The sequence below is a fragment of the Epinephelus moara genome, chromosome 20 (genome assembly GCF_006386435.1).
Source record: "Epinephelus moara isolate mb chromosome 20, YSFRI_EMoa_1.0, whole genome shotgun sequence".
NCBI classification, from domain to species: domain Eukaryota; kingdom Metazoa; phylum Chordata; class Actinopteri; order Perciformes; family Serranidae; genus Epinephelus; species Epinephelus moara.
In genome coordinates, this window is record NC_065525.1 from 30,221,295 (window position 1) to 30,242,717 (window position 21,423).

Below are 21,423 nucleotides of genomic sequence, written 5' to 3' on the forward strand. Positions count from 1 at the left end.
TAAACTTTCTCAGCGCCAGGAGGGCCTTTTAGTTTGTAGTTGTAACTCTAAGAACCTCATCAACTTCATTTTGAAGGTGACATTTTAACTGATAGCTTTGAACACTTTGATTTAGCCAATACGATTTACATCCTTTGTATTTCAGGTTTGTCTGTTTGTAGCGTGGAAACAGATAAAACTGTGCTTCAGTTGCTTGACGTCAAACATTGAATTTTATTTTAAATAAATTTGATGTGACATTTTATTGATTTTTAAAGTGGAAATTACCCTGACAGTATGTCTGCCCTCTGCACAGGGAGGTCAGTGGGCAGGATGAGCTTTAGTACTTGTGAGCTGGCGGGGATACATGATCAGGATTCACGAGGCAGGTTATCAAACAAATATCAAAAAGCCATCTAATGCAGTGCTCCAGAAAATACATTTCCAAATTGCTGTTATCCCACATCAGTCGGAATATCTATTTTGACCCAGTGTCCCATCAGAGACAGGTGTTGCTAATGGGGGGTTTCTTTTAATCATGGTGTTTTGGGCCAATGCCAAGTTCCAGTATCAAGTTCCTTTGGCTAATATTTTAGCAAACACCTGCTAGAAGCAGAAAAAGAAACAGAGCTACATGGGCATCAGCCCTCTTTTAGTGCCAGCTCTTATTACACAGCCTGTTCAAAACTGGAAAGTTACGCCATTATTCCACCTCGCCATTCTGTATGAAAGGTAAAAACACAGAATAGGGAGTGGAGTTGTTTTGCCTTTAAACCCTTACTTGCAGCAGAGGTGGCAACAGAGCCAAATCTACATCTGTGTGAAAGTGTGAGCTGGCGGGACGAGTGGCTGGATGATGTATTATGCTTGCAACTCAGTGTCGAGAGATTTAAAAAGCAGCTAGAAGCAGTTAGCAGCTAACTGAAAGAAGAATAGCAACCAAAAATGTCCGCACATTGGGGAGACAGTGAGCTCCAGTAGCTCCTTACCCTCCAAGCAGAGAATGAAATCAGCCACCATACAACAGGGATAGTAAAAGATTGTTATTGCCCTGTTAGCCTGTTGTAATTGTTTGGAAGTCCCTGCCTGGCTGATACGTATGTTATGTCACCAGAGGCCGATGCTGTTTAGTAACACATGCCGTCACACTTCCATTGCTTCTGGAATGTTGGATTGTTGTTTACATCACACACTGGCGGGGCATTATGGTCGCGCTGTTTGGTTCTGTGTAAAAAAGCAAAGCTGGTGTAATGAAGGGACTTTGTTGTGGCATTAATGCAGGATCTTTGTGTAAAAAGGCCTATAGACTGAGTATGTGCTGTCTCTCTGTTGTATGTAAATGAGCTTTGTAGCTACCCGTAGCCTTGGTTGGGTTTGGTCTCCCTACTTCTGAGAGAGATGTCTTGATCTCTCTTTGGCTTTTGGTTAGCTACAGTAGATGCTTGACTTGTTTTGTCTGTGTTTACTTTGCCATTTTTGATTTGGCAAGTAGTGTGCTATTGACTTGTGTGAGCTTGTGTGCTGAGAACACATGCTTACAGTACTCTACCATCATTTAGAGCTGCTGGAACTTCACTTTGTGGATGCCAAACCAAAATACTGAGCTGAAGGCAACTGAAAACTGCATCGAGCAGCAGTGGCAATGGCAATACTATCTATCCTTCCATATTACACAAAGTTATCTGATTCAGTGTCAGTACAGAAAGTTATTACTTGTTTGAAAATGTAATGATATTCCTAAGCAAGATTAAAAATATGCATATGTGCAGATCCCTTTTTGCTTAGTTTCTAGGTTGCTTGACATTCCACACCCCTGAACATAGTACATCACTCCACTTTATTGCAGTGAAGGCAGTGTACCCATATGGGGTTATTACAGTGGACAGTTCTTTATGGATGCATTAGCAGTCACTCTATAGAGATAATACCAAAGTAGATACAGTGGAGGGATTTGCTATAATTGAATCATTATTTTTTAAATAACCTAGGATGTATCAAACACTTTCCTCTAATGAAATGGCGTGCATTGCCAACTAATAGGTCGGCAAAATGCACCCTTACATTTAAACCTCTCTTTCTTTTAGCTCTGGCTGAAGTACCACATGAAAGCAAACTTGCGGTGCATGCTTTAAGAGTATCAAAGCTAAAAGATTCTCAAGTACTGGATAGTTTGGAACTGATTATTGAATCCCATCCACAGTCCTGCATAACATCATTCTTTCATCCCACTACCGTGTACATAAATACCTATCCAGACTTCCTTTCTTCTCCTAAATCTGTAGCCAACCTATGTGCAGAGCAGTATAGGCATGTGTGAAGGGATACCAAAGAAAAATGGTGCCGCTGGTCTGCCCAAAGACCGCACAGAGTGCTCTGCTGCCAACAGTGCCTCCAGTAATTATAGACCAGAGCTGTGGAGACTGTTGCTCTCCAGGCTAAACTGAAACTAAACCCCCCATTTCATGCTCGGTATTCGCTCTTTTCAGTACACGAGTACCCCATGTTTAAAAACTGTTATTTTTGGGCTGTAGCTTGACTTTTTGTTGTTTATAGTTCAGCCTGACTGAGCTGAAATATAGAATAACTGTCCAGTAAAGGGAGTAGTAGCTTTGAAGAGTGTTGTTGACACTGCAGCTCATGCAACTCATATCATCTAATGTCTTGTTTAATGATTACTGCTGTCAGTATATTTGATTAATATATCAATAACATAACACCCTACTGCTACTGAACCTCCCATCGGTGTAACTCACTGACAGTATAATCAAATAGCCATCGAATTTCTATCTCTGAAGGTGATGACATATGAAGCTGATGAACTGGATCTGGATCTTGAGCAAATTTAGCAGCAGAGTCACTGTACCAATGACAACGCTGAAACAAAAACTTGATTCAGCGCCAGTAATAGTGAGAAACAGTGGCGCTTGTCATTCTTACTGGAAAATTTAGAGACTTCCTCTTCCAGGCTATTCAGACACACACAACACTAACCAGGCTCTACTTTACTGGAAAGCTGATGCTGTTGTTGTGAAGGCCCCAGTCTTTGGACAGCTCCTCTCCAAAGACTGTGTGGTCTGTGTCCTGGTGCTCTAATCACGTTAGGGTGGAAGTGACTGTGGGCTGCTGTAATTAGCCAACAAGATGAGTGGGTGGCACCTCCTGTACCTCTGTCATTAGATGCTGAGTGTAGGATGCTCTGCTGCAGCCTGTAGATTTTGGTAATTTTTATGTTTTGTTGAAGGTGCAATAGGCTTTGAGTTTGGCATAAACGGATCTCGGTCTAATTAGTGCTTTTTCCTCTTGTGTATTCTTTGTTGTAAAGGCTAAAGCTCTAGTGCTCTTATTTGAAAAGGTAGGAGGTATTTTTTGCTGTGGACCCTTTGTATCACCTTTCTGCTTTTGTTTGGGGGTCCTTATGTCATACTTTGTCTTGTCTTGGGGTATTTCTGTTCTTCATGTGCCATGTAGGCATGTCGCAATAACTTCTTTTGTTGGACCATTAATTGTCCCAGAAGTAATTGCAATAATTGATATTCTTGTCATTTCGAGACCATTGTTTGCTACTGATATAACGATGATAGCATAATAATGCAAGTACACCCTTTCAAAGAGCAACTCACTTTTAATTCTTAAGAATATTCAGATATTTGAATTAGAAGATGAAACAAATATGTAACATATTTGAAAAAAAAGTGACTAACACCTGTTAAGATATGCAAGAAAGCATATTTAAAATTGGCAGCATGGGGGTGCAGTGGTTAGCATTGTTGCCTCACAGCAAGGGGGTTCCTTTTTTGAACCCAGGTTGGGCGGTTTGAACCCCAGGATGGGGAACCCCCTCTGTGTGGAGTTTGCATGTTCTCCCCGTGTCAGCGTGGGCTTTCTCCAGGTACTCTGCCTTCCTCCCACAATCCAAAGACATGCATGTTAGTTTGATTGGTGACTCTAAATTGCCCGTAGGTGTGAACATGATAAGGATAAGTGGCTATGGAGAATGAATGAATGTATAAAATGAAAGAACCTTTACAGGAGTAGCCCAAAATTACTATTTTGATACTACTACATTCGGCCAACAGAAACAAAACCAAGTGATGCCTTTTGTGACTAATAGAAAAGCTTAGTGAAGCTCCGAGAACACTGCACTTACCTCCATTATCTGGCTCGTGTGCTGCCGGCCTGGGAGCTGGGTGGTTTGCTGGTGGATTTATGGGGTGGAGAATGAAGTTGTAGGAGGGTAGAACCACGATCTACAGATGTTTTGGCTTGTTGTCAGGGGTTGGCAAGCTAACGACTGTCTGACCTGTGCCTCTTCCACTCAGAAAGTGCAGATGAGGCTACAGGTAAGCTCTGCTGTGTTGTCTTTGGAGTATTGTTTCATTTTTCTTCTGAAATATAGGGTAGAGAGGCAAAAAGGGGACATTGGCTGCACCCAAGTCTTATAAGGGTCATGAAAATCCAGCTCTTTACTCTGGCCACATGTTGGCTAAAATGCTGGTGACTTTGTTATGTAAGCAAACATACATGTAAACACAACAGGCAATATCAAGGGCAGCAAAATGATCAAGGTCATTCCATATGTTGTAGGATAAGTTGATAACATAATCATCGTGACAGTCCCAGTGCCATGCTTGTTCTTGTGTCACACTGACCCAATGTACAGTGTGTCTGGCAGGACCAGCTTTCAGTTCTACAGCTTGGACCAGCGTTTTGATTGATGAAAATCTTCTTTGGCACAGCCTGCTAATATTATTTCCATATCTGTTCTGTCTCCACTCAGTATTCCCATTCCTACTCAGCCAATACAAACACTACCTCAGCTGCTCTCATGTTTTGCATGTGAAGAGTTCTCTCAAGCCGTTACTGCTGCAGCTCTTTGAAAACATGTTTGGGTTTTAAGTCCAATAAACGGCATGTCAATGCACAGTTTTTAAAGATAGATGAAGTATTATTGATGCACTTACTTTGACTGACGTGTCGGTAGTGCTTTCTAACATTGATCACTCTTATTTTTCTCCCCTTTTTCCCCTCTCTTTCCTAAATAGTCACAATGAGCGGAAGGTGACCTGCAAGCATCCTGTCTCAAGCTTACCCTCGCAAGACAACTGCATCTTTGTCGTCAACGAACAGTAAGTCTCTTGTTTCTGCTTTCAGAATGCCACTGGGTAGCATTTTTGAACACTACAGTATGCTGTTGCAACTCCTAATGTGTAAGGCAACATTGCACAAGTCTGCACCCTGCTACCCTCCATTTGCAGTTCTGCTCTCTCAGTTCAAAACCTCTTCTAGTCAGTGCTTCTTCATTTATTTATGTTCATAAACAAATTCCTAAGAAGTAAGAACGAACCCCCTGAATATAAGTGTCACTTTTGAGAAACTACTCAAATTATTTAACAGGTTTTATTTATCACATAATTGCTGTGCCATTGCCAGCCCTTGATGCTAAGGGCTGACACAAAAAGCCATTGTATCAGGCATACATCAACTAGTGGGAATGCAGTGATTCACAGTTCGTCCCTCTTTTTGACCTGCACAAGAGGTCGTGGACTTTTCGGTTGTCATAAGTACAAAGATATGTCGCCCAACAGTGTTACATCCATGTGATCATCTACACGGCTTCCAGCACAACAACAATCACATGTCTGCCCACATGACTGGATCAGAGGCCAGTCATCTTGAACTTTCACTTCAAGGAGAAGGACTCCTCCGATCTGTCAGGCTACACTTAGTCAGTTTCTTTCCATCTCAGGAGTCATCAGTACTCCCACTTTGGCCACCTTCGCAGAATCCCACTTAAATTTACTTCCATGTTCCTGTCCGTAAGTGTGCTAAATATACATGTGCTAGACTTTTGCATCACAACCCACACCATGACACTTCCCACATCTACCATCCTAACCATCTTAGCTTAAAGCTACAGTTGGTAACTTTTATAAAAAAAAATGAGTTTTTGTCATATTTGCTTAAACTGTCACTATATCCCCACAGTAGTACATTAGACAGACAGTCTGTGAAAAAATCTTGCTCCTCCTCTTCTTAGTGCTTCGTGTGGTATTTGCTAGAATCCATCACAGCTAAGGAGTCTCTTATGTGCATGAACTGCGGTCAAACTGTCAAACTAGGCAGTGCTGATCAAAAATGAATCAAGATTCTGTTCCTGCACTGACTATTTCTCGCCTCAGATGTTTTCAGAAACATATTTAGGGTGCTTTCAGACCTAGAGTTGTCTTGCTTTGGTCTGAATCAGGGACTAATGTTGTTACAAAGTTGCATAATTGCCTAGAGTTGGTTCGTGTTCTCATGTCAACATTTACAGGCGGACCAGATAAAATGCCTTGTGCGAGAAAGCTGCTCTTGATCCGTCAGAATTTCCAGGTGGGAAAAATCCAGGAAGTAAACAAAATGTTGAAGAGTACACTTTGGAGGGACAACTATGCAGGTTGATTTTAGTGCTGGTCATCGCGTATAATATTGCTTGCGTTGTTCATTAAAGGCAAACCATACAGTTTGAAAATGAGGTGCGGCTCCAACTAGAAAACAATGTTTTGATGCATTGGATGTGCTGAATGTGCATATTAAGGCAGTACAGGAGGAGGCGCACATTAATAATCCTCCAGGACTGTAACATGCTCATGTTTAACCCAAACAATGTGTCATGTGACTGCAGTTGGTTCAGGTCGAGGTCGGAACACGTTCTCACCACAGACTAACCGCACCAGACTTCATCTGTAACGGGAATGGGTCTTGGTCCAGTTGTTTTGGTGCGCACCCGAGTGCCATTGCTGTGTTCACACCTGCCTAAACAAACCACATTAATGGGCAAATGAGCTTGAGTTCGATTGAATCGAACCAAACAGGGCAGGTGTGAAAGCACCCGTACTTTTCTGTTTAGCTGTAAAATGAGAACTTTTGCTCTACTTAGTCGACAGTTTTTGGTTTGGGAACTAACTTTCTCATTTCACAGCTAAACAGTACACTAAAATATGTTTCTGAAATTATTTGAGGCATGAAATAGGTAACACAGTAACAGAATCTTGATTCATTTTTGATCAGTGCTGCCTAGTTTGACAGTTTGACCACAGTTCACTAGCAGTGATTGACATTGTTGACAGACTCCTCGGCACTGATTGGTTGTTTTCATTAAACCATGGTGGATTCTTGTAAGCCCCATTAGAAGCACTACAAGGAGGCAGAGGACCAGGAGTTTTTGTCACAGGCTATGTGTCTCATGTACTACTGTGTGGATGCAGTGACAGTGTCAGCAGATACGGCAAAAACTACAGCTTTAATGTTGTGCAACTTGTGTCGGCTCCACTCAGTTTCTCACTTCCTTCAGAAACCACCCTGTCATAGCAGATTCTCCATCATGTTATATTATTGCGCTGAAGTGATGTCAGCACAACTGGTGTCACTTATTTTATTGAGCAATTGATGCTGATTGAAATATGTTCTGCTTCAAGGCATGAAATTTTACTCCCATGTGGGAAATTATGGCCAAAGTCCAGTAACTAGTGGAGCAGGAATTCCCTGATGGCTCAGCATGGGCACCGGTTTCAGCATTTTTCCAATATGTGGCTTAGAAATGCAAATCCTGGTTTTACTAGAATATGATATATTGAGCTGTTTTGTCTCACCAAACTCTTATGAGCTGCATTTTGTTCAGCAGAGATAGAATAATTGGAAAATGGTTGTGAGGAGGCTTGTTGTGCCAGAACTGTCACACTGCACTCTCTTGACACATTCCTCCCCTCACTGTGTTACTCTCACATCTCTGCTGTTTTTCGCTCTGAGAGGCTCAACATGCTGCTGCAAGATGATATCTAATTTAGCAATTAGTGCTTTGCTGTCGTATGATAATCTGCAAAATGAGTATCAGATGTGCTAGAGGTCAACTTTGGGAAGGCAGCATCAAAGTGATAAACCCGCTACTTGACTCATTGTTATTTTTAAGTTTATTACAGTGCATTTTCATCCAACAGTTGGCTCTGTTTTAGCAAAAGTAATAAGGGGGGAAGTCTTCACCCTGGACGAGTAATAAAAGGCAAAGACGGATTTAAGCCACCACGGGGATAAAGAGGCCAGGCTGGAAATCACTGCCTAATCTGCTCTGCACTTTAAGTAAACCCAAAACACAAAATTTGATTTAAATTTGGCATGATCACCATCACAGTTTAGTATAACGTATAAAGAAACTCAACCCAACTTAAGATATATACAAGTAACGCAAGCACACAAACAAAACAGCTAAAAAGGACGTATGAATAATTCATATGATGGATTAGTTTTGAGTTAACAGATTATTTTCTACTCTAAGACTCCAGTTTTATCCCAGTCTTTGAAACTTCACGCGTCCATGATGAATTGCGTAATTGTGAGAGTGTGGGGCAGCCTTCAGTGGAAAAGCAACAGGCTAAAGAGAGGCGAATATAATGTAGCTGTTCCATACACCGTTAAGGATAATTGATTACGCTCAATCATCTGCTCAGTAAAAAATTACTCTAGCACATCCTTAAAATGTTTTGTAGATAAACAAAACTGCTTCGACCTTGGACACAACCACAACAGACACATCAGTGATGCCTGGGTCTTGTTGCCCTTGTCACAGTTATTGTTGACTCCACTTCAAGGTTCAGTCTGTCAGTTTAGTTTTGCGAAAGTGGAGCTGGTGCACAGCCCACAGTTGGATAACAGCATGGTAGGAACACACAGTGCTGATGCCACTGTGTTGTTACTGAGACTAATTTAAGATATTACTTGTGCATTAGGCTCTCCTAATCTGCTTTAACATTGCTTAAGGGTTATAGAAGTTTTACATTACATCTGTCAGTCATGCTTATGTTCTCAGCTATGCTGTGATGTGTGAGTTACTGCTCAAGTCATGGCTCAGGTCCTTTGACTTGACTTTGACAAGTGGCTTTACCCACCTCGGTGAATGCCACAGCATTCTACTGTCATTACTGTACATGTCTGGGCCTATTTTTAGTGGTCCGCATGACTATGTGCAAGCTGACAGGAGGTATTTGTAGAACTGACATGTAATGCATGTTTACCAAAACATGATCTGACCACGTCTGCAATAATAAAACTTATTTCAAGAACATGATGTTCAGTGTAATTCCGTTTGGGTGATAGGACAATTTGAAATGCTGTAAAAATGATTTAAAGTTTTTTCCATGCAGTTTATGCTGTGGTAGTTTTCCCTTTAATATATTTCAGTGTATTAGACCACTTAAGGTGCTAGTTTCTTGTATTTATAAACAATTCGTCAATTAATATCCATGAAAATATACTATTATTACCACATGTATTTATAATGCTAATAATAAATAATATAAAATTACATTACTGTGATAAGAGATTTTATCCACATTACCCTCTGAAGTACAATCTAGGGTCGCAGCAATATACCAGTTTTAAGGTATACAATGATATGAATCTACGATATTGGAAAAGAAATGCAACTGGAAGGAGAACCTCAACCATAATTTAGTTATTTTCAAGACTCTTTACACATACTTCAATTAAAAATGGTTTCAAGTTTCAATTATAGTTATAAAATATTTGATCAACTAAAGTTAATCCGCCTGTTTTCATTCATTAAAGGGTCATTCTGACTGATAATAATAATTCTATAATACTGCGATACCGTGAAACCGTAATATTTTCTGAGATGGTTATCATACAGTGAACATAACAACACAATAAACTGCCACTGTACACCGAGTCTTTCAAACCCCTCCTTGGTCAAAACATCTGAACTTTCACTCTCAACAAATCTGTCTTTCCTCTGTTTCTGTAGTGTGAATTGTGGGAAATTGTGTCACCCAGCGTTTAGCAGGTAATTCACTATTAGGTGCAAATGGACAGCTGTGTGTTCTCCACCTTTTTGTTTTCTTTATGTAAAACACTTGAACATGTCTGTGTGTTAATATTCATTGTTGTTGCACACTAACAACAGACTGTGGGTGTTTTGAATGGTGTTTTGCCTGATGACCTGTTATGCATTTGCATTCCAAAGTCTTGTAAGGTGCACTTTACTGTCTGAACTGCTTGTTGTGTTCATCTAAACCTTAATGAACAACTAACCTCAGGGAGATCATTACTCACTTCTCCTGAGCTGAAGGTCAAGCTGTACATGCTCAATGAAAGCTGAGCTTTTGGACAAATCTTTTGTATTCCTGACATTCAGTTCACTTTGTTGGCAGTTTTACTGATTTCCCAGGAAGCAAGCAAAAATATGCTCATTGTTTGGTTGTAGGATCCGAACAAAAGGTTTATAATGAGTGAAAAGGCATCAGAAAGCTCAATCATTGTGCACTCTGTGCAGGTACACAGCTCACTTACGTGTTTGTTGTGACAAACTGTCAAAATCTCTGACTTTGTGAACACCCCTTCATGCTCTGTCCCCTATGGATGTACAGGCTACATGTACGCAGGTAAGAGTCCTGACTCTGTCTGTTCCTTTGCTATGCCAGAGCTGGGTGATGTGACAAAATCAATATCATGGCAGTTTTACAATTTTACTTGTTACTTGAAGAAGTGAATAAAAATATAAATACCACTACTGCTACTAATATTACTATTACTATTAGGGCCTGTCCCATTTCTGCCCCTTAAATCTTCCACTTGGTATTGAGTGCCCTCATTTGCGAGATAACCCTTGATGAGGGAAGTGAGAAATATTAGGGTAGAGATCTTTCCCTAAGAAATAGGACACCACTTAATGCAAATCGGCGTGGCCAACGTGCAGGCATACATCACGCGTAGTAGTGACGCAATGAAAATGCCGGCTCCAGTGCTTGTGTTGTGGCATGTTCTATGTTTATTCTTCTCCGTCTGATGAATCAACGGAGAAGAAATGCTAAAAACAGGAAGCGCCTACGACGTCTTCTAGTTCTGACCGATTTTGTTCGGGTAAGTCGATTTGTTGAAATATTTTGACGCTGTGTTCAACCGAGTTGTTGATGAGTTTACCCTAGTCCAACCATCTGTTGTTTGTATAGCCTACATTCCGATCATATAGTAACATTGTTTTCCAAAACTTGCCGAAGTTGCTGACTTTGCAAGGTGTTCTGGGAAATTTCAACTTCCACTTTGTTGAAAGTATGGGTCGGGGCTCCATTGGAATCTAGGGCGGGTTTTAAGTGTTGGAAACCACTTCCATTACCTCAGTTCTGTTTTGGGACACCACTAGCCTAAACGTGAACGCGCACAACCAAGTGCAAGTGGGTGTTTCTAGGGGAAGTGTGGGTATTGGGACAGGCCCTTACTACTACCACTACTACTACTACTACTACTACTACTGCTAAACTACAACTACTACAACTACTTCTACTACTACTACTACAAATACAATTCAATATTGAAAATATTTTTTGTAGCTACCATCAGGCCTACAGGACAGCTGTACATCTGCATAACAAAATCTACTGAACAGTCTTGTTTTAAAAATGCTAATCCATCAAAGTTTTAGCATCAGCACTAATGTTCTGTGCTGCCTGATATGAAACACAATTTAGAGCCAAAGTGATAATTTGGAGTTTTTCGAGGAGGCAGCTCTTGAAAGCTTCACACTTGCAAAGAACACAGCGACATGAATCAAATTACTTTGGTGAATAATGATGGTATCTATTCTGTACATTTTTGGTTTATCACCCAGCTCTGTGCTGTGCTGCATCTCTGAACCTGTGACGAATGTATACCGTGATATCTTGATCTGCATTTGCTTGCCTGATCTTCTAGTCCTTTGTTGGTGAAAAAAGATAGAGGTCAGGTTCACGGGCTAACAAAAGTGTTTGAAAGCACCCTTATTTCTTTAGAAATGCTGTGTGGTCATTTTAAAATGCACCCTCAGCCGCTCAGTTCAGCGTTTCCCCCCAGTGTGCTTAGAGCGCCAAGCTTCAGTGGCAGTGTAATCCCCTCACTCTTTTTGCACACACAGACTCACACAGGCACACAAAATCCATGCAGGACCGGGCAGTGATGTGACACTTTAATGCATGTGGGTTAGCCTTGATATGTGGGCCCGTGTGTTGACCCTGTGATGGACATGTAACCTGTCCACAGTGTCTCTTCGCAGATTGATGCTCGGGCAAACCCATGCTTTATTGCTTGCACATGAACTAAGCCAGCAAGTCCCTTTTCCCGGCTTTGCAGGTAGATCTAGTAATTAAATGTTGTTTTTGGGGCCTTTCAGGCTTTGATTTGAGATTTATTGACTTTGCCGTAGTCATTTAGCTGTGGTAAAAAAACAAAGATGGTTGTTGTTTGGCTCTGGTATTTTGCTACAACTAGTACTTTGTTCATACATCACAGTCATATCCTTTGTGAGCTAGTGCTGTCTGGAGATGAGCACCGAGCTAAACAAGAAAATAGTAATTTAAAGCAGACAGACACTCGAAACAGCATGGTGTGCGAACATTTTACAGAAAGCAGATTAGAATAAAGTTTCATTTGAAATATAGATGTGAAGCATTTGGTGGTCTACCTCCCATGTGCGCATTGTGTTAACTCTAAGTGGTGGAGAAAAATCCGGAGAGGCCCAGACGGGGAATGCTTTGAAGAGTAAAATTTACATTATCAAGGTTTTATTCTCTGTATTTACAACCGTTTGTGTTGGCACAGGATTTCATTTAGTTATTGGAATTGAAACAAGCCTACTAGATGTGAGTGGAAACTAGTGCTGAAGGGAACAGTCAATTAATCAATTGATCAATTAGTTAGTAACTCTTTCGATAACTGATTAATTGTTAAGGTTGTTTTTGAGCACTAATGCCAGAAGTAACCGACTTGCAGCTTCATTGTTAGGATTTTCTGCTTTTCTTTGTTATAGTGAACAGAGGGCTGCGCCCAACCAAGAATTTTCCGAGTTGACAAATAGTCAGGGCCATTAGTCGACTAGTCGCCTGCATGTTCAGATACTAGTTTAATTACTAAATGATATATTTTGGGCGGGGCAACACAATGGTGTGAGTTGAAGGTGTGAGAAAGAATAGTGTCAGACACATTGTTAACACTGTGCTACATTAAAGAGAAATACAAAACCATACTAATGAACCTTCATTAATTTAGGCCTATATTTTATCTACAAGTGCACGTCACACACTGAGCGAGCCGCCTGTTAATGATGCTGTCGGCAAAGCAGTAATGATTGCGCTAAGTGGCTAATTGGCATGTAGCTACTAACATGTTTCAGATGATACGTCATGTTTGTAGTCGACCAATGAAGATGAGTTTACATATCACCTTGGGTTCGTCCTTCACCTTCTCAAAATGATCCCACACTTTGGATTTCCTGCCCGACATGTTATTAACTAGCCTGTGTGGCCTGGGTGCTACTCTTGTGCCTTTTTTGTGTCAGCTTTCAAGAGCAGCGGCAGGTTGCGTCAGAAGTTTCTAAGCAACCTTAACAAGCATCATATAGCCTATTTACCTGAAATCCTGAGTGCAGAGCTGATCTTCTTCCAGGCACTGTTTGTAAGTGTGTAGGCCTGTCGTCCGTGGAGCAGATGTAAAGCTCTGGGTAGCCCTGCACTAACATGATCAACTTGTCTGTATTTATCAGTTGTGTCGACTGTGATTGGTTTGTAACATCTGACTGCTGAGCATGGCCTCTTCCTGTGTCTGTCCTTTCAAATTAAGGTTTTGATTTATTTTGACAGGGCGCAGCTCCTAATCGAGTTTAATGGTTTTGGTTTTTTTTGTTGTTGTTTTTGTTTGTTTTTTCTGCGACCAAGCAACCAATGAAATCTTGCTGACTAATGACCTTTCAGGTCAACTAACGTTTGGTCCACTGTTGGGGGGCAGCCCTGATGTCGTTATTATATGTTCTTTTCACAGTGTTGCTTTTCATTTTATCGTCTAATTTTGAGTAGTACAGTAAAAAAAAAATTGTGGATGATTATTTTTCACCGAACTACAAAATCTATTGTACTGCTTTAGATATTTTAAGTGCATGAGGACTGTAAAGCAGCATCATTTCTCCCATTGTTCTCTATCTGCCTGGAGACACAGGCCAGCTCTTGCACTAAAGCAGCCAATTTGACAGACCCACTACTTTTCAATTTCGCTGCTCGCAGATTGATTATCAGGCCCAAAGTAATTATTAACCAAACCCCAACACACACATACACACACTGCAGCTCAGAGCCTGCAAATGGTTTGTTGGCCAAATTGAGCATCAAATAAAGCAACATCTCTCTCACAACAAAGTCGGTCCACTTTCCCCACCCCTCCAGACCTTTGTGTTTTTCGTGCAGTTCGACACACCATTGATTATGGTTCACTTAGGATTTGGCCTGTCACTGGAAGTGCTGAAAATCCCAGGAACTCATTTTCTTGAGCAAGATCATTAGATGGAGAAGACGGCAAATCTCAGTGGCTACTTATCACTCTGCACAAGCAGCTATTTCGGAGTAGTGAGATGAAAATTGTGTGCACTTCAACTGGAGAGTGCATTAGTCACCCACTTGTCCACCCAATGACTTCCTTGATGAGTCATCGCCACACAAAAACCAGTCACATAAGCCAGCCAGTCAACTCTGACGATAAGAAAACTTCTCTTCCATGTATGAAATGCTCTTAATGACTTAACAACCGCAAGATCTGAAGTACATAATGTTTAGATGTTGCTCAGCCTTGCCTCGTAACAAGCATGTAACTTTTCCTCTAAGTCCAGGTAAGACAGAGTCAGTCTGTGATTGTCATTGTTCTGTCTTTGGTAGTAACAGATCTGTCACTGTGCTGCACGGGAATGAACATCCTGTGTGTGTTGCCTGCTGTTGTGAGCTGAGCTGATGTTATCCCTTGTGATCCCTTTTCGTGTTTGTGCACCTTGAGTTTAACAGCATGGAGTCTGAATTGCTAAACCGTCTCTAAATTGACTCTGAGTTTCCTTTTTTGGACTGTCAGTGGTCTTGTCTTCGTCTCTAACAGATGGATAGATTGAACAATTGATCTAGGTGGTACAGGATGGATGGAAATTTGCATGTAGATGATGCACAAATGGATTGATTATATAATGAGAGCCTCATTTATCCTGAATGGTACCACATAATGTGAAGTCCATGAACCTTAGTTCATTCATCAAACAGGCAGGTTAGCTGGGGGAGTTCGCAGTGCAGGGTTGGCAATTTGTGTCCTTATTCAGTGACCTGAAACCAGTTTATCTGAGAGATTACATTTTTTTCCACTGCTGCAGCATTTCTGCTTTACCCTGTCTTGTTCCCTCCAGACCACATCATTGTTCCCTTCCTAAAAAATATAGGACATCTCCATGGGCCAGGGACAACTTATTTCACAAGGTGTTCTATCCTATGGCAGATGTATTGAACTCAGTATGCTTTCAGCTTTTGCTTTGAAAATGTTTTGTCTTCCAGAGGGATCCTGACCTGATTCACTGCTGCAACTGCTGCATTTCAATATGTCAGGCAGGCTTTGCCAACCATTTAAAGCTGTTAGACAACTGGGAATGTATCTGCAGTGACATGGTGGGAGTAATTGGCTTGATTCATAGGCCCATGTTGAGATCTCATTATAACTGAGAGGTTGGACTTCAGAGGAATGGGGGGAACAGACAATAAAGTCTGCTTCCTCCTATTCTACTTTTCTCCTTTCTTTGTGTTTTTATATTTAATCGAGGCCAGTAGACATAAATCGGCAGTCTATATTTCTAACTGATGATCTGCCTATATGCTCTTGGCATGCTTTGTGTCTTTTATTTAGATCTGCTTCCAAAGCGCCGGCGAATGAGAAGAAGGAACGACCACTGAGCACCATGAGTGAGGCCTCCAACTACACAGGCGGTTCGGACTACGCCGCAAACCCCAGTAGTCCAGCAGGAAGAGTGAGTGACACACATGAAGACAGGATAATCATGCATGTCTGTAAAGTTAGGAAAATAATGGAAAACCAGTCTAGAAGTCTGAAAGTCTAGACTTTGTGTGTGTGTGTGTTTGGATTGAGCTCATTTTGCTGTTTACATACTGTGTTTCTAGCCCTCAAGACCTTCAAAAAAAATTCACAACTTTGGGAAGAGATCCAACTCCATCAGGAGGAATCCCAGTGCCCCAGTAGTCAAGAGGAACTGGCTTTATAAACAGGTGAGCAAGATTACAAAACTTCAGACTGCAGCGTGGGTAACTTTTCAGTTATCAGTTTTAGTAGGGCTGGTACATTTTGTGCAGTTGGTTGATATGCTCTTATCCAAAGAAATTCTCATTTGTCTGATAATTGCTGGTGTTATTTTTACAAAGCTGCACGTTCAGCACTTGTATTTGTCCTCTGTTATGGTTTGTGTTTGTGGTATTTGTCCCACCCCTTCACCACTGTGTTTGGATTACTGGTGACAGCGAGGACCAAAGCAGTTTTACCCAAAGTTAAACATTTGTCAACTCTTATTTTTAATCAGAAAAGCAGATAATCATAGAAGACATCCAGTATCAGTATGGATTTATAAAACTACGTCTCCAAAAAGACACAGCAGTTTAAGGCTGGATTATAAAGCTACTGAAAGGAATAGGATCACACCGGAGCCCTTGTTGGAGTGGCATGATAGCTAACGTTAGCTACTGGGATAAGAATAGTAAGTCTCTCTCGCATGCAGGGTTACAGAGAAATTTAACATTAATAATTTATGTTTAAGTTTTCTTCCATAGTATCCAGTGTGTCTCTGATATTCTCATTAATCCTGTTCAAATTTTTAGTGCTGTGATGGACTGGCGCATGCAGCTCAGGTGGAAAAGTGTTACAGTGTGCATTTATTTTCAGATTATATTACATTGGAGATCACATTTATTTTTCACTTGAGGCATTACACTTGCCTCAAGACAGAGCTAAGACACTAAACTACGATGGTGAACAAGGTAGTAGATGCATTTAGCTGCAATTACTACTTTGATAGAGCCACTAGCGTGGCTGTACAGTCTTGTTAAATTGAAGTTAGTCATAGACTGTGTAAAATAATGGACGCAGCCACCCATGGGTTTGTGGACTCAGGTTCTGAAGCCTCAAATTCGGAATACAGCATCTCGGCCATTGCCATCTTGATTTTGTTGGAGCCAGAAGTGACCAAACTTGGAAGAGAGGCTGTAAACTTGTTTATTTCTGCTGTAAGTTGGTCATTTTAACATGGAGGTCTATGGGGAATGACTCGCCTCTGGAGCCAGCCTCAAGTGGCTTGTCACAGAACTTTTTTTGGCACTTCTGCACTTCATTTCTGAGCCCTGGAGGTTGCTGCTTGAAGCTGAAGTCAATACATGGTGCATACATAGCAATAAAATCCTTCCTTCACTGCTATATTTGCAGTTTTGGACATGAGCTTGAAAAGAAAACAGAAGTAAGTTTTTCCAACATACATACTGTATACTTTAGGTTTATAATGTCCTAGATATTTAGAAACAAGGGTATTTGGGAAAAGTTTATGAATGTAGCATTATACATGAGGCCATCTTTTTTTTTTTTTTTTTTTTTTTTTGTTAAAGTTCCATCGTCTTTATTTCTTAGACTCATAATCACATTTATTGGCCAAATACACATGCAGTTTTTTCCAGCTCTAAAGGATTTTTTGAAGTAGTGTTGTATGAGGTCATTTTGTGAATGCAGTCTTTATTGTTTATACAACTTTCCTCCTTTTTAAACATGGAACAAAGTTGAGGTCCCCCTCTGTCTTTATGATTTGCAGCAACAGTCTTAAGCACAAGGGGAGCTTTTTGATGTCTTACAGGATCCCAGCATCTCTTTGTCCGGTGTCTCATTGCTCAGCCAGTCACCCAGCACGGGCAGTGTTTAAATACCAATCCCTCATCAGCGCTCCCTGGTTACTTACAGGAGGGTGAAAAGGGGGTGCTTGAGGCAGCTCTTTGCCAGACAGGACTCTCTCATGCTTCCTAAGTGGGAGACTCATTTAGTTCTGATTGCAGCCTCCCGGCGCAGTTTTGTGAACACATGATGGCTTCCTTTGGTACAGCTGCCAGCTGCTATTTCTTTGGGGACCTCAATCAGGGTGACGTAGATCAAGCAAAAGACTCACAAATCTGCTACCCTGAATAAAAGCTGGATTTGCACTTTTATTTCCCTGCCTCATTGAAACCTGGAAGCTATTGAAGTCCTTGGCTGAGGAAAAGCTGCAGCCCTTCAGTTGATCCATTTGGAGAACAAAATGCCACAGTGATTGATGTGATGGTGAAAGCCTTGGGTTTCTCTCCCCGCCTGAACTGAGCAAGATCTGACAGAACTTTTGATAAAGTTTATTCATGAACACTTGTAAAATAAGTGGTTAAGACCTTGATTGAACAGAGGGAAGGTGACGAATTAATGAACGCAAGAGGTTTAAATCTATTTTTTTTTTTTTTTACATTTCTCCTGTGTCTCCACTATGAACATGCTGAGCAGCATCTGGTATTGTGACTTTTTGATGCTAATGTGTTAAACATGCTGGTTCATGGTAGTGAATTTCCATTTAAAGTAAACTGCAGCCCACATGCCGTTTGACCATAATGACAGAGTTGTTGAGGTCCCTCCCCCGACTTTTGTCTCCGGGTGGAATCCACGATTACCAACTCTGCTCAAGTTTTCCAATAAAGCGAACGGGGGAGTTAATACCGTTTTCCTCACCCTTCATCCTTTTCAAGCAGCAGCCTAAAATCCCCTTTGATCACAGCATTGTGATACCAAAGAACAACTTAAGCAAAGGAGGTTTATTTTTGTTGCCTGCTGAAAAACATACTTTGTGTTTTAAAGTACAAAGCTGTTTATCTGGTTGAAATTATATACACAGTGGAACGCTCTCTTTATTGTGTTTATTCCATACCAGAAATCAAATATAATACACTTTCTCCATCTCAGGCCAATAATGTGTAACACTATATGTCACAGAAATTTCACAGTACAAAGTGCATGAGTTACAAACTGTTCGCTTTAAACAATGTTTTTACTTACAACAAACAAAAAGGAGTCCAGTGAGGCATTTAAAACCACAATGTGCAGAAATACATGCACAGAAAGACAAAACAGGAAAGACAAAGCGATACCTTGTTTGTAGATGACTCGTCAGTCACTTGGAAGCATAACATAGAAAGTTCAAATTAGACAGTAATTGATCTGTTTCTGCAGCAATATCTAGCAAACAGTCAGGCACAGTCCCAATACACTCCTTGCCCCCTACCACTTAGCCCTTATTCTCCGTTTTGCACGCTCAAGTTTGGGGGTAGCACGTCCTGATTCGTGTTTGGATTGAGGGGCAGGGTGATCTGTTTCAGAGGCAAACTCCAGACCAAATGTTTCAAGAAATCATTGACAAGATGGCTGTTCAAGCAACAAAAGAAACCCACAAATGTATTTTCTTTGTAGATAAAGATTTAAAAATTACCATAGCAATGGTACCTTGGTTTAACGTTGTTGTATTATGTTTGAATTATGATCCTTTTCTTTATAACTAGCATAGTGATAGAAAACTGCTAGTAGAATGCTAGCTACAATTTGGGATGCGCGGTAATATCAGCACGTGTTCGGTATCGGCTGATTTTGGCTTTAAATGAACTATTGGAATCGGCCAGCATGCTTTTTCTTATTTTGCACAATGAACGAATATTACATTGTATTTCATGTCTCCATCTGCTGGTGGGCGATCACAATTAGAGTATGCATGCATAGTATGATGTTAATTCCACTACAGAAGAGACTTGATGATCACTAAAATTAGGTGGGGATATATCGATATCGGTATCTGTTATCGGCCAAATAAGTTGTATATATTGGCAAAATATCCAATATCGTGCATCTCTACTAACAGTACATTATTATTAGCCATTTGTGCATAGCAGTCCCGCGTTTTGAAATATTCCCATGTCACACCCCCCCTCCTTTGATGTCATATGGCGCCCCAAATTTAACTCAAGGCCAGCTGCGAAGTTGCTGCACTTGTTCCTCTAATATCAGTGCAGACTGGCAGGGTAGGAGCACATGTTGCTAATGAGAGCATACACAGCGCTGTGACCTGTTAATGAGGCAGTTTTCTTTTTTATTTAATGACTTGTTAGATTGATTAATAGTGTGAAACTTAAGTTGTGAAGGAATCGTGAGTGCCCATGCTTTACTCTCTCCATTAGATATATGGCAGATGTCATTGTGATAATATCATTATTGCTATAGTTGCATCTATTTACGTTAACACCATCAACAACTACTGGCTATGTATTAGAGTCTTGAAGGGCTGTCCGATTTCATAAGGGAATGTTTCAGCCACTACACCTTATAACTCTGTTTCAAGGAGAACAGAGACACTCGAAAACAAGGGTTAGGAGTAAAATAAGAAATAGGACAGAGCCTTATTGATATGGATGCTGTTCAGCTAATTATATTCAAGGAGCTGAATTGACTACAGCAAGTAATTTTTCTTTGTCATTTCACAGTCAGATAATTCCCACTAGTTTGTGGAGTAACTGTTCCCTGTTCCTCTGGTGTCTTTTCAGGACAGCACAGGGATGAAGCTGTGGAAGAAGAGGTGGTTTGTGCTGTCCGACCTGTGCCTCTTCTACTACAGAGGTGAGTCCCGTCCTCTTCGCTGCCAATATGTTTCATTAGTATTGCGCTGATTACAACAATGCTGACTGGGTTTCCATTAGTAGTTCAAAGGGCTGCTGTGACCTTCACAGCCACAAGCCGCGATCTTGGCGGTGGTTAATATATCTGGATCCAAGTCCCTGTGGTAAGCAGCCTGTCAGGACCAGCTGAGGAGACATATTAATTGAAATGGCTCTCCTGTCGTCTGATTTGCCATTTGATAAATCGCTTTTTTTTTCTCTTCCCTAAGCAAAGCCAGGGCTTTAAATAAGGCTGGGATGCAGCCGTAATGTTGATAGAGAAAGCATAACAGGAAATTGGATTTCGCACTAATGTTAAGTCACGAAACAAGTTTCCAGAGATGATGCTGTTTTTGTGCAGTGGTTGCATGCTGGTGTAAATCTTGGATTCAGCTGCATTAAACAAAATTTATCTTGCGAACATTTAAAGATCCCCCTTTAATTTCCACATTAGAGGGACTGCTATTATATTATCACTGGGATCATCCTTTTGGATATGTGTGGTATTTACATGGTTCTGTAATTTAATGAAGACAACCCATACTTTCATAACCAAGTAATGAAACTATTTTCTGAAGTGGAAACTTGAATACATTTTATTTAATCTACTATTTTTATTTAAACAGACCCTAATACCTTAATTACAGTCATAATCTTAGTCATGTATTTTCATGAGAGGCTTATTGTGGCTTTAAAAGATTTTACAGTTTAATCATTTTCCATTCTGTTATTAAAATATAGCTGTTCCTCTTTGCTAATATTGCGCAGTAGGAAAACAAAACAAGTGTGAGATGTGATCTTTTTTTATAAGATGCTATTGACAGAGCTGCTATTGACCAGGCATCTCATGCAGCACTAATGTTCATAT

General features: G+C 40.7%; 1 protein-coding gene across 13 annotated transcripts in view; it reads left to right on the forward strand.

Annotated features, from left to right (window-relative positions):
* LOC126407451 (pleckstrin homology domain-containing family A member 5-like) overlaps positions 1–21,423 on the forward strand; it is a 116,595-nt gene that overhangs the window by 58,124 nt on the left and 37,048 nt on the right. For all 13 annotated transcript variants that reach the window (XR_007571792.1, XM_050072337.1, XM_050072324.1 and 10 more), the window contains 4 exons: positions 5,022–5,105; positions 15,700–15,820; positions 15,972–16,076; positions 20,445–20,517. Coding sequence is in view for 12 of the 13 variants with exons in the window: in XM_050072337.1 (XP_049928294.1) it covers positions 5,022–5,105; positions 15,700–15,820; positions 15,972–16,076; positions 20,445–20,517 (383 nt within the window). In the remaining variant the exon portion in view is untranslated. The remainder of the gene's footprint in view (positions 1–5,021; positions 5,106–15,699; positions 15,821–15,971; positions 16,077–20,444; positions 20,518–21,423) is intronic.